The sequence below is a fragment of the Heteronotia binoei genome, chromosome 12 (assembly GCF_032191835.1).
Source record: "Heteronotia binoei isolate CCM8104 ecotype False Entrance Well chromosome 12, APGP_CSIRO_Hbin_v1, whole genome shotgun sequence".
Lineage (NCBI taxonomy): Eukaryota > Metazoa > Chordata > Lepidosauria > Squamata > Gekkonidae > Heteronotia > Heteronotia binoei.
This window is the reverse complement of record NC_083234.1, coordinates 81108932-81122939: the sequence shown is the minus strand read 5'-3', so window position 1 is coordinate 81122939 and position 14008 is coordinate 81108932. Positions and strand designations below refer to the sequence as shown.

The 14008-nt window shown below is 46.5% G+C and overlaps 1 protein-coding gene across 1 annotated transcript in view; it reads left to right on the top strand.

Annotated features, from left to right (window-relative positions):
* Nucleotides 1–13763, top strand: part of QSOX2 (quiescin sulfhydryl oxidase 2) — an 82077-nt gene extending 68314 nt beyond the window's left edge. The window contains exons 11-12 of the mRNA XM_060250653.1: nucleotides 5604–5792; nucleotides 13059–13763. Of these exons, the coding sequence (XP_060106636.1) occupies nucleotides 5604–5792; nucleotides 13059–13588 (719 nt within the window). The 3' untranslated portion in view covers nucleotides 13589–13763. The remainder of the gene's footprint in view (nucleotides 1–5603; nucleotides 5793–13058) is intronic.
* The last annotated feature ends 245 nt before the right edge of the window (nucleotides 13764–14008 follow it).

The window sequence follows — 14008 nt, the reverse complement described above, 5'->3', positions numbered from 1 at the left end:
CTCCCCCATCCTATAACCATGCATTGGATTTTTCCTACCTAAATGCAGAACTTTACATTTATCCCTGTTAAAATTCATTTTATTGATTTTAGCCCAGTTTTCCAGCCTGTCAAGGTCATCCTGGATCCTGTTTCTGTCTTCTGTGTTTGCAGCCCCTCCCAATTTAGTGTCATTGGCAAATTTAATAAGCATTCCCTCTGTTCCTTCATCCAAATGGTTTATAAAGATGTTGAACAAAACAGGTCCCAGGACAGGTCCTTGAGGCACTCCACTTGTCACTCCTCTCTAAGAGGATGAAGAACCATTCACAAGCACTCTTTGCGTGCGATCTGTCAACCAGTTACAGATCCACCTAATGGTAACAGGATCCAAACCACATTTTACCAACTTGTCAACAAGGATAGTATGTGGAACCTTATCAAAAAAGATTTACTGAAATCAACGATGTCTCCAGCATTCCCCTGATCCAGAAAAGTAGCCACTTTCTCAAAAAAAGAGACAGGTTAGTCTGACATGACTTATTATTGAGGAAACCATGCTGGCTCTTAGTAATCACATCCATTCTTTCTAAATGTTCCAGGACTTACTGTTTGATGATTTGTTGTAAAACTTTTCCAGGTATAGACGTCAAGCTGACGGGTCGGTAGTTACCCGGATCGTCTTTTTTCCTCTTCTTGAAGATGGGGACAACATTCGCCCGCCTCCAATCTTCTGGCACCTCTCCTGTTCTCCAAGAATTCTCAAAAATAATAGCCAGAGGCTCAGAAATTACATCCGCAGACTCTTTTAGAACCCTTGGATGCAATTCTTCTGGCCCTGAGGACTTTGTTTCATGGAAAGAAACTAGGTGTTTACGTACTACTCCTATGCTGATCCTAGGTTGAAACTTCATATCCTCATTAAATGTTCTGTTTTTGCCATGTTGAGCATCGTTTCCCTCAGAAGAGAAGACTGAGGAAAAGTAGGAATTGAGCAGTTCCGCCGTCTCTTCATTACCTGTTACAATTTCACTTTCTTGCCCTCACAATGGGCCTACCATGTCCTTGCTCTTTTTCTTACTCTGAACATAAGAAACAAACCCTTTTTTGTTCAACGCGTAGTCGTGCTACGCATTCTGAGAGTGGAAAGTTACTTGTTCACAGTTACAGACAGAACACAGAAGATTAGTCAGCAAGTTATCTAAACAAAGCAAATCAACATGGTTACATCCGACAAGACACATTCTTGACCTGCCCAGAAGATGCCCCCCTCCCCCCCAAAAACCTCTTCAGGATCCCCGGCAAAAGTGGCCTGGAGAAAAAAATGCATCCTGACCCTGAAGTGGCGAACAGCATTTCCCTGAGTGTGTAAGAAGGGGCCAAGAGAACTCAGTACTGATGCAACCCCTCCTGCCCTCCCACTCATGGTCTGCCTAATTCACAGAATCAGCATTGCTGTCAGGTGGCCATCTAGCCTCTCCTGGAAAACCTCCAACATACTTGATGGGTGTGTTTTATTCACAAACATTACCCAAAATACTCAAGACATTTAAGAACTGTCACTGTGAATTCAGCCTACAAAGTATGAACACAACTGTTTTAAAAGTGGCATCCTATGTGACCAGTGGCTTACACTAGGAATGCTCAAATTTCTTTGGATCCGATGGTGCCCATTTGCCACTGATTTATCCCTGATCAGATTGGGTTCTGGAGTGGGAGGGGGATGGCTGCACCACAGCACTTACACACACTTTGCTCCAAGGCACTTGTGTTGTTGTCTCTTACATCTGTTGCAGAGTCATGCTTATTGTATCTTCAAGCATGTTTACATCTGTCTTCCAAAATGAATCAACCTTTTTGTTGTTCTCATTAATGAATGCAGAGTATAGATGGTCAACACGGCTTCACTGCTTACAGTTTAGCTGTAACCAGTTGCTCAGCTGGACCGGGAGGCCAAGACATGCCCCCAGATCCCCCTCCTCCTCAGCCACAAGGGAGGGGGGAAAGGGGAAGTAGCAGCCCAGGCCTTCAGCCAATGCTGAGCCTTCTCGCTCCGTTTTGTACTTTCCTTTTCTACACATAATACTGATAAACTTTGCTAATAAAAGCTGCAGTTCTAGACCTGCTTAATTGAAGACAGTTCCTAAGAAAAACATGGGAGTGAGTCTAAGATGGACTCGGGATCTGATCCTTCTTCCTGGCAGGGAAGCCATCAGATAGAAGGGGAAGCCAACTGGAGGGGCAGTCTGGGAAAACAAAAGGCCCCCCTCCCCATAGTGCTCATTCCAATCCCTGTGGTTGTCCTTGTAGCCCAGTCCGTGGGTTGTCATTGCAGACCTTGGGAACTGGAAAGGCAGTCCTAGAATGGTTCACTCAGAAATAATTCCCATTTTATTTAATGAGTCTTACAGCTAGGAAAAGGATTGCCGCTTGCTCCACTTTCAGGCATTGCATTTGACCCGCTCCCTTGGTTTTTGTGATCCCGTCCTTGTTTTACTTGCACCTTTTCAATGGGAGGGGGAGCAAGTCAGTTGTCGTCAGCTGCAGGGGCTGCTTGCAGGCATCAGGTTCACAAAGAGATTAGGCTACTAATGAATTCATCCCAAGATCAGCTCCCCAGATCTGCTGCCTTCAATTCCACCGAGTGAACTCTGTCGTGGTGAAGACCGAGGCGTCTTGTAGCTTGCGCCAGGCAGCCATATTTTGCAGTAATAGAAGTTTCAAGGATTGTTTCCAGGGTCTCCCCACAGAGAACCTGTTATAGTAATCCGACTAAGAAATTAGAAAAGCGTAGCAAAATCAGGGTGATTTATGAACCAGATGAAGATGGTGTGAGGCGCTGCTAGCAACAATACCAGCCCGCTCCTGTAAGAGGAATGCTGGGTCTTGAAACTGTCCTCTGATGTGCTGAGTCTCACCCTATCCCAGTCAGGCATGTCGATCTCCTCGAGAGCCTCTGGTTTCCATGCCAGCCTCGCCTCTGTCTTGTCCCCCTCCCCACCCCCCCCACCCCCGGCCACAACAGCAAGCTTTGCTCAGGATAGATAGCTGAGGGCCACCGGCCTCTTGCTGAGGATGGTCTTGTTCAGGAGCCTCATGGACGTGTTGGGAAGCATTTGGGGACTGGACACATTAACTCCCAAGAGAACAGCTCTCTTTCCCTATCTGTCTGAGAGGACCATTCCAGAAACTACAGAAGGCACAAACAAATCTGAACTGGAGGCCACATCTGTAGCTGCCTGCAGCAGCAGGAGGCAAGTCCTTGTAAGGGGTAGAGGCTGGACCCTCCCCCTCTGAGGGCCACTGTGCTCTGCATGCAGCCATACCTCCCGGGGCCACTAGGGGTCTGCTTGAGAAGGGAACCACAGCCAGTCTCCAAGCAGGTGGCTCACGGTCTGCTTGCTGATTCTCTGAGGCTTTCTGCTTTCACATGACTTCGGACCCAGCTTGACAGCCGGGTCTCCTGCTTTCCCCTTTGTGACTCGCAGGACCATGGAAACCTGCCTTCTCTGTTCCTGCTGGTAGCTGGATCCTGCGGGCAACAAACTCCCTAGATGGAGCTGGGTGGAGGAAAAGGAGAGGGCTGTGCTGGCTTTGGAAATCCCATAGCTGCTGTGCCTTGTCAGTCTCCATCTTCAAAATGTGCTTGTCTTCAGAGCCACAGTGAAAGGCAACTGGAGTAGTTTAAGGTGGGCCTCTGTTTCTGGGAACCTCTGCTGGGCCCTCGGCATTTGGAGCTAGTTCTACTGGACCTGGCTTTGCTGCATCGGAGAGCAGTGAGGATGCTTTTCTGGGCCCCGTGTTTGTGTGTCTCCCGCGTACTGAGCCATCCCTTTAAACCAGGCCATATTTTTGATGATCACTTCTTATGGCAAAAGAATTGGGTCATCCTCAGGCTGCCGGATTATGTCTTGGGAGGTTTTCCTCTCCTTATTGCTTGTTTTAATTCCCATCTACTAAAAAGCCTGATTGCCTAATCCTTCTCATCACAGGTGGGGTTTTATGGTTCTTGCCCACTTTAAAGATTAGGGTTACCCTGAATTGCAACAGTTTTGAGAGGGAAGAGAGATTATGACACGGGGAGGCGCAGCAGCTGTTGGTGGAAGAAGCAGCCCTGGGCCGAGAAGCAAAACACTAACCGCAAGGAATGGGAAGGGGCTTGTGCGAGGGGCCAGAATGTTTCAGAGGGAATGGTCCATGCTTTCCCACAAGTAACTTGTCTTATATTTTGCTAGGTGGGTTGGCCTCAGTGTTGCTCCCTAGAATTGTTGTGAAAAAGAATTCAACCTTTTCTGAAATAATTCTGCAGTGAGAATTTGAGTGAAGCCCCTCCGTACTGGCAGACCTGCCTCAAAGGACCCCACCACCACCACCCCCAAGCAGGGAAGGGGGAATGATGAACAGGATGCAAACACAGCAGAGACTCTGCTCGGAATGCGTGCCCCACTTTCCTCCTTGCAAGGGACCCACAAGTCTCCCTCTCCTGGGCTATCGAGGGAGCTGCTTGCAGAAGCTGCCCAGATGTTCTGGCACATAACCAGGGCTCTTTTTGCAGCAGGAACTCCGTGGCATATTTGGCTACGCCAGGGGTGGGTGGCCTAATAGGCAAAGGAGCTCCTGCTAGGAAAAAAGCCCTGCTTATCATAAAATGTTTACCGTGGCCTAATTTCAGTCCAAGGAAGTCCCCAGTGGCTTTGCACATAACGGGCCAAAGTATGGTTCCCCCAGAGCTCGTGAGATGTGCAGACTTTGTAACCAGGGAGGCAGTCTCTCACAGGCCCTGGTATGAACCCCGGAAGGCAATGGGCAGCAATCCTGAGCCCTGTCGGGGGGGGGGGAGGGGAGTGGGCCAGCCAAGGCATTACAAGGAGTCCCTTCAGACCTTCTGCTCTTGCAAAGAACCGCCACTGGATTGGGGATGGACTCGTCCTTTGTGGCCCTGAGATGCCTCCAGATGTCCTGAGTCCTGGTGGCCAGTGTGTGCGTGAGAGAGAAGTGGGGGACTTCCTTACTTCTGGCAAGGCAGCTGCTTCCCCACTCAGGGTTTCCTGGTTATTGAGCAGCGTGAGTGGAGGGGAGAAGCCCTGGCTTTGCAGGGAAGTGTTTGTTTTAAGGGGGGTGGGAAGGGGTTAGGCAGTGGTTTGGATAATTGAAGCAAGTCATAATAGTTTATAGCCATTTTTCTGCTGCCTGTCCAGGGAACCAAGATTGTCAGTGATCCCGGCCAGAGCCAGCCTCCGGGAGGCAGCAGCAAGTGCTCCTCCCCCCGCACCACCTCTTGCAAATCCCCATCTTGTGTTCTTTGTTCAAAGAGCAGCTAATCTTGTTAAGATCATATGTCAGGTGCCATTTGGGGTTGATACAGCCTTACATTTTTACCTTGCAATCCTAAGCAGTTCTGCTCCAGTCTATTCAAGGGAGGTTACTCCCAGGAAAGTACCCGTCTCCGACCTCCCCTTGCTGCAGCTCCCAAAGGCTCTAACTGTTCTCCTTCTGAATGCGCCTCAGATGGGGCCTGCGTGCCCCGCCCTCCGCTGCCACTGAGCTGTTGCACTTCACCTTGATGTCAAGCCACAGAGGGGTTTTCCCTTAATAATGTACTTCCTTTATATCCCATCTTTGCAGGTTTAGAAGAGAATCCTCAGGCGGTCCTGCAGTTGATGCAGAGATATGTCCAGGCTTTTTTCGGGTGCAGGGCTTGTGCGCGACACTTTGAAGAAATGGCCCAGGAGTCCCTCCATTGGGTGAAGACACTGGAGGAGGCTGTGCTGTGGCTCTGGGAGAAGCACAATGTGGTGAATGCCAAGCTGGCAGGTAGAGGCAAAAGTCCCCCCTCCGCCTATTCCAGATCACAAGGAGAATTTTATTGTGGTAGTTTTTCTGCTGCAATAGAAACACTAGAAACTGATCAGCTAAAACATCAGGTTAACGAATTCCAGTTGGATTATGTGCTTATATTAAGGCTCTGTAGAGTATTTGGAGTGATGTGCTCCCTTTCCCACCTCAAAGCCTTTGCAGTGGCCAGTCTGCAGTCTTCGTGTTGCTGGGAAGAACTCCCAGCCATGTGGAGGCAGCAGTCAGCATGACAACAGACCACATAGCCAGTGTCCCAAAACCAATGCAGAGCAAAGGCCAGGCTCCCTGCACTCACTCTGAATGGGCATTGGGCACACATTGTGTTGTCACCACCCTCTGCATGGGAAACCAAAGAAGATTCTGTTGGTTTTTAATAAACAAAAAGTGCTAATTAATACTGACTCATCAAAAGTATATTGCATGGTTTAATAAAACACCTTTTGTTTGAAATTGGAGAAATATATTCTGAGACTGAAATCAAAATTAGAAAGGACTTGAATGCCAAAGTGAGTAAGTTTCTAGTCGTGATGAACCAGACAAAATATGGGATTTCTACCACAGGAACATTTGCTAAAGTCTGTGTTGGACTGGACACAGTTCTGGCCAATAAGTCCCCACGTATGCAGTTATATTAGCCAAGAGAAGCAGGTGCAACTTGTGTAGTTGGTGGGATTGTGTTCAACAGAAGCAGCTCCAGCGGTTGTGATGATCTTCCAGAACCTTCCCTCAGGATGTCCCAATGGCGTCCTGCAGCAAGCGGCTGGACACCCACTGCAGTCCTAAGCAGAGCTACTCCCTTCCAAGCTCAGTTGACTTGAAAGGGTGCGAAGCTGCTTGGGATGGTGCTGGAGATCACTCTGAAGCATTTGTTTCATGAGCCTACATGCAAGGTGGATAATTTATGTTGGGTTTTATAATTATATACTTCATATTTGCATTGTGCTTTCCATGTCCGAGCGCTCTGCCTCCCTCCCTTCAGGAATCTTTTCCCTTGCCCTGTACAGTCTTCTTTTGCCTTGTGGGTTGGGGGCTGAGAAGCCACTGTTTGGGGCTGTGATGAGATTTGCATGGGCAGTGTTCTGGATCTCAACTCCTTCTCGTGACTCCTGTGGGAAGAGCAGCTAAAGAGGAAGTCTGAGAGCTGAGCATGCGCGCATGCAGAAGGGGGAATCTTCAGGGAATGATGTGGGGCAAACATGAAGAGAAAACTCTGCTGTGCAGTTTGAATTAAATTTCAGAAGGAAATACTTGTGTAATAAAGGAAGTGGGGAGTAGAGTTATATTGAGAAAAATAAGTAGTGATAGCATTCTCTCTCATGTAACAGACTGAAATCAGTTTTCATACACAGTACATCTTAGGCAGAATCATGCATTGTAACCTTAAAGATCTGAAAGGCCCAAATACTAATGGAAAGAATCTAATTGCTCCAACATTTGAGAGGCTGTCAAATGGATCCAGTTCCTCTAGGCTAATTTGTCTTTGAAGTATTCTTTCATAATTGTACAGAAACCATCTGCTTTCCGACCTGTTTGCATTGGATGTTTGAGAATGATAATAGATCAGAGTTTCTATGAGAAATTGTTTTTGCTTAAATGACTGATGGTGGTCAGTCATATGCGCTGCTAGAGGAAACCCTCAAAAACTTTATATGGCTTATGCATTTTAAGAGAGTCTTTAATTCTTTCACCTAAGAGAAGAGTTGGCAGAAATAGCACCAGACAAAATACTTCAGCATTTTCTTACACAGCTATTTAAGTAGTGCTTGTTTATCTTTGCATTACATGGGAGTTTTGCAAATAATCTGGAGATTTGGGGCATCTACGTTACTCATTATAATTGAACTCTTAGTTGAAAGATGAAAATATTTCATGTAAATCTGATTTCATTCTCTGTTTATATGCAGATTGTGCATTTAATTTTCAATACATGCAACTACAAACCTTCTTTAAGTACTTTTTATCTAGAAGTAACGCTTCTAAATGTAGAAAGGGGTAGTATTGGAAATCAGAAACTGGTGTCTTGGGCAAGATCTCTTCCTCTTTTTTCTAAAATAGCAGGTAGAATCAGGGGCTAAATTTCTGTTCCGTTTGATTTCTGGGAGACGTTTTGATTCAAATCTGGTCCTCTGCTGGAGGAGAGACAACCTTCAACTGACCTGAACTCATCACTCTCCTTTGGATCCTCTTTAAAGATGGCTTGTTTTTCTCTAGGGCAGGGGTGACCAACGGTAGTTCTCCAGATGTTTTTTGCCTACAACTCCCATCAGCTGCAGCCATTGGCCTTGCTGGCTGGGGCTGATGGGAGTTGTAGGCAAAAAACATCTGGAGAGCTACCCTTGGCCACCCCTGCTCTAGGGTACAGTCTGTCACACTTGGTCACCAAGGGCTAGGCTGCGTGTAATCCATCTTATTTCCAAATCATACAACAGAAGCAGTAGCCAAAAATGGTTACTTTTTACTTGCTTGCAGACATTTAGGTGGCATCTGTTTATGACGTAAGGGGGCACTTTTTATTTTATTTAGCTACTTAGTTACAAGATGTGCAGAACTTTTGAAGATGTCTGTATGTTGGTCTTGCAATGGCAAGCATTACAAAGATGTCGCCCAACATTTTAAAGCACAAGAGTGTGATGGAAGGATGCAAATGAAGCCTTCTGTCTCACTTGTAAGTTGTTTCCCAGAATTCCTAGTCTCTTCCTTTCAAGAAAGGAAAGAGCTCCATGTTTGCCTCATTTAGTCATTTCTGGATTATTAAACAGAATAGTCAAAGGGCCCTGCTGTATCAGACCTGTGCTCCATCTGGTTCAGCATCTCATTTCTTACACTGGCCAACCAGGCACCCTGGAACTGTGACAGAAACCAAGGCCTCCAAACACTGATATTCAGATATTTACAGCCGGGGTGTTAAATGTCCGGCCCATGGGCCAGAACCGGCCTGCCCAGGGCTTTAATCAGGCTTGCGGGGGTGTCCTCTCCCCCCAAAAACTCCTGTCCTCACCCTTTGAAGCTCCAAGGCTACCAAAGTTGGACTTCCAACAGGTTATCCAGGTGACTGAAATTCCTCATGGCCACTTTGAGAACTTTGTAGCCTGTTCTTGGAATGCCTCACTATCTTATGTCCAGGCCATTGCTGATTTTTTTTTCTGAGTTGTTTTCAGAGTTGAATGCTTTATTAGGAAAGGGTGCAGTTCAGGATTTAACTCCCAGTGATCCTTTGTTTTGGTTATTATTCCAGGTTTTTCCTAGTTAATAAAAACCATGGCTGCTTATGCCCTATTTTGGAACTAAGTGATCTCAGTTTCTTCTTTAGGGTTCATAAATCCAGAATGGTCTCCTTCATTTCGATGTCATAATTGCTCAACCCAGGAGATTGTCTTGGACCTCCAGGATGTGAATTTTCACATTTCCATTCATCCTGAGCATAGGAAATACTTTCATTTTAAATTTCAAGAAGTTCTGTACAATTACATGTACTTCCCTTTTGGTTTTGCCACTGCCCCTCAAGTTTTTACTAAAAGTATAGCAGCAATGGTCACTCGAAGTCTCAGGGATGCTCCGTCTTCCCTTAGTCGAATGAATATTTACTGCCCCTTCTAAGCCCACATTACAGACACAAGAGTCATTAGCCCTGGAAACATGCCAGTAGTTAAGTTTACAAATTAATTGGGAGAAATCATACCTGGTTTGCTCTCAGTAGGCATCCTTTATAGGAGCTTGGGTAGACACCACTGCAGCACCATTTTCCTTGCGGTGAGACAAGGCCTTGACCATCAAAAGTCTGGCCAGCCAGCTTACCCCTAATTGGTTTCAGAGACTCTTATACTTAATGGTCTCCACCACCTTTGTGGTTCCCTTTGCCCATCTCCGGATGCAGCCTCTACAGAACTGGTTCATACAGGTTTTTAACCACCCTGTCCTTTCTTAGAATCAGCATTTCTCCATTTGACGGTATGGTGGACCCTTGGTTCTAACCCGCTGCCCCGTGTTCAATTTGGGTTCCTTCCCTCACAAGTCACAGAAACAACAGATGCATCCCTTTCAGCTTGGGGTGCTCATTGTGGGGATAGATGCATCAGAGATGCATGGGATGAGGCTGAAAGAGGTCTGCACATCAGCCTGATGGAAAGGAGAGCTATTTGTTTTGCACGTAACTCCTTTGCAGGTCTTCTCTGTCCAAATGCAGGTAGACCACACCACAGCCATGTTTTATGTCAACAAGCAGGGTGGGTGAGTTCCAGCATCCCTCCCTTTATGCCAGGAGGCCACAGTCATTTAGGAATGGGCAGTTATAAACTGAATGTTCAGGCCATCCATGTTGCTGGTTTGAAATATCACAGCAGACTTTGCAGATTTGGGGAACCCACACACGAATGAATGGTCCATACACCAGGATTACATCTCCCCCATCTTTCCCTGATGGGAAACCTTTTTGCCACAAGGCTCAGTGCAAAGCTCCCCCCCTCCTTTTGCTTAAGAGTGGGTCTAGCACTCCACTCTCCCCTAAGGGATGCTGTTCAACTAGTTTTGAATAGGCCTTATTTTATGCCTTCCCTCCCATTCCTTTGATAGGGAGAGTCATGTTCGAATTAGTCAGAAACAGTTCCCACTGTATCTTAGTCATTCCCTTGGGCCAAGACAGATTTGGTTGCAGGTCCTGCTATGGTTGTTGAAGGGCGTGTCCATCCATCTACCCCAGGTTCCATTAATAGAGTCTGCAGGGTACTTCCCAACTGGAGGCGAAGCATCTGCAGCTGGCTGCCTAGGTGCTTGGTGGTCCACAGGGCATCTCTCCGCTGAGTCACTGAGGCTGGCTCTTCTCAGTGCTGCAGGCCAAGCCATCCGCTGCATCCTTCTAGCTGGACAAACGGAAACGCTTCACCCCTGGGCTGGAAGCAGGCCTCGTTTGGGGCAGGAGCTCACAAGAGTAATACTTGCTTCTGGCCGCCATTGTCCAAATCCCCTATGAGAACTCCAAGATTTAACACACTTTCTAATATTTCCCCTCACAACAAATGGGGAAATAACCAAAACATATAAAGCAGACAGATGGAAATCATCAGGAGAAAGTAATTTTAAAAGTATGATGGGAGTAAGGTTTTATTATGACAATTGTAATTCAAGAAGCATTTGATGGTAGATGTTGAGCTGATGTAATTTAGTGCACCTTCCAGTGATGTCAGGGGTGCGTGGCATATGCAAATGAGTGTGCTAATGAGTTGTTTCCCTCCAGCACCTCTTTTTCTACAAAATGACCCCTGGTTCGAAGGCAAATAGTTCTCCCCTACTAAGTGTCCCATTTTCACTGGTTTTGGAATATTTACTGTCATTGAAGAGCACAAGTTTATCAGTATCTTCTGTTCAAGTCCATGTCGTAGCAATCTCTGCCCTTCATGCTCCAGTAGGTGGAGAGTCTGACATCTGACATGAGGTTTCAGAGAGGTTCCCACCCCTTGAGCTTGTAGGCCCCTGCCTCCTTGATAAGCTCTCCCTTTTATTAACCACCCCTTTATTAAGTTTCATGACCAAAAAGTAACATTAAGAGCCAGCATTCGCTTTTTACTGAAGGCAATACCTAGATTCCGCTTGAGCCTCCCCTCACATCTCACTTCCCACCTTTTTTCTGTATCAAGCTTTTAGCATTTACCTCAGAAGCTTCAACCCATTCATTATGCCCTTGCAAAAAATGCTTCCACTGAACTAGATAATACAGGACTCCCCTCTTTAATTTGGTTAGAGGCTCTGAAGGAGATCTCCCTTAGAAGTCTTGGGATCCCTCCTTCCTTGGAGGTTTTTAAACGGAGGCTAGATGGCCATCTGAGAGCAATGACGATCCTGTGAATTTTGGGGGAGGTGTTTGTGAGTTTCCTGCATTGTGCAGGGGTTGGACTAGATGACCCTGGATGTCCCTTCCAACTCTAGGATTCTGTGAGTATGCCAGGTGGACCTTCATCTTCATCACGCAGTTTGACTCAGTTCATCAGACACTTTCCCCAAAAACAGAGACTCAGGCATGGATACATAATCTATGTTTTTGACAGTGAAAATAGATGTAAAGAATGTATCTAATTTGTCTGCCATCTCCTTCACCTTCCATAAGCAATCCTTTTATCCCAGGGCTGGCCAATGGAAGCTCTCCAGATGTTTTTTTTGCCTACAGCTCCCATCAGCCCCAGCCATTGGCCATGCTGGCTGGGGCTGATGGGAGTTGTAGGCAAAAAACATCTGGAGAGCTACCGTTGGCCACCCCTGTTTTATCCCATTGTCACCCAGAGGTCCCTGACAGGTTTCCCTCCTGATATTTTTGAAGAAAAGCTTATTCTTTATCATAATGTTGACTCTTCCAATTCTCTTTTTGCTTGCCTGATGGTCAACTTACGTTAGTTTTGCCAGAACCTGTGCTGCTTTCTGTTAACCTCATTCATGAAACCCTTCCCATTTTAAAATGAAGAAGAGTGCAGATTTTTACCCCACCCTTCTCTCTGAATCAGAGTCTCAGAGTGACTTACAATCTCTTTCACCTTTCCTCCCCACAACAGACACCCTGTGAGGTGTGTGGGGCTGAGAGAGCTCTGACAAAAGCTGCCTTTTCAAGGACAACTCTGCGAGAGTTGACCCAAGGCCATTCCAGCAGCTGCAAGCGGAGGAGTGGGGAATCAAACCCGGTTCTCCCAGATAAGAGTCTGCACACACTTAACCACTACACCAAACTGGCTCTCTTATGGTTTCCTTGATTTGTGTCGTTAACTAGGCAACTAGACTTGGTGGTACATTTCCTAACTTGAGGTATGTTTCAAGTGGGAGCTGTTGGTTTGAAGTTAGAGGAACAAGATTCTAGTGCAGCAGCAGCACCTTAAAGGTCAGCATAATTTTCCGGTTATAAACTTGGAGCAGCAAAACTGATATCTGACCAAGGGGGCTTTGACTCTCGAACACTCGTGCCCTTTTCTTGCTCTTGAAGCTGCTACTAGATTTGCCTCCTGCTCTTCTGCCTCCAAGGATGCATCCTGGCAGTGCATGGTGGTGAAGAGCTTCCAGGGTTTCATTCTCCATTTCAACATTCTTCTGACTAGCTCACGCATTCTTTAAAAGTTTCCTGGCATTTTGGCTACTGATAACCTATATCAAGCAAGCTTGCCTTTTAGAGATTTTGTTCAGAATTGATAGATTACTTTTGGACTCCTCAATTAAATGTGAACATTGACAGTTTTCCATTTGCTTTTTTAGGTGATTTGAGTGAAGATCCAGAATATCCAAAAGTCCAGTGGCCAACTCCAGATGTTTGTCCCGCATGCCATGAAGAAATTAAAGGTTTGCACACCTGGAACAAAGTCCAAGTGCTGCAGTTTCTGAAGCATCACTATGGTGGTGACAACATTTTGTATACATACACCGAGGGCCAGAGCAACCTGAATGAGAGAGAACTCTGGGGAGAGAGGAAGAAGGTTGTCGTCCAGAAAGAAAGCAGGACCCCAGCCCTAGAGAAGCTGTTAGGCTCAAAGTTGGGAGTTCTGGATGGATGGACAGGGCGAGATGTCCCTGAAGCCAGAGGAGGTCACAAAGTCGCTGTGGAGTCCCTCGCTGAGGAAGAAATGAAACAGGCGGTATCATTCTTGGGGATTGGATTCTCTAACATCGATATGAGTCTGTGCGTGGTCCTTTATGTAGCATCGTCCTTGTTTTTGATGGCCATATTCTTTTTCTTCCGGGTGAGGTCCAAACGCTGGAAAGTGAAACACTTCCGTCCTTCCGTGTAGGGCTGGGGCCAGGAGTGTCTGGCTGTGCCCACGGGAAGCTTTAATTTCTGCCATCAGGGATTTTACTACGCAGTGTTTTATTGAGGAGGTGCTTTCCCTCCTGGCAGGATCCCAAGCATTCCTGTAGCAAATGTATGTATTTACTTAAGAAACTTTAAAATGTTTCTAACAGGTATTCTAGCAGCTCTCTGCTTTGGTCTGTCAATTGAAGAACTATGCGAAGGGACATAAGGCAAACTTTGGAAATGCAGTGGCACATCTTTTATTCCAAACTGAGCATCCAGCCCGTTTGATTTGCGCATTCTCCACTTCTGGAAGCGTTGTTTATGGAAATGTTTCTGACCCTAATTCCCTGCGTGGCTCAGGGCAGGTACAAACTGCAGTAAAGCCCCAAGTGCCTGGCAAATGTAGTGGCCCAGC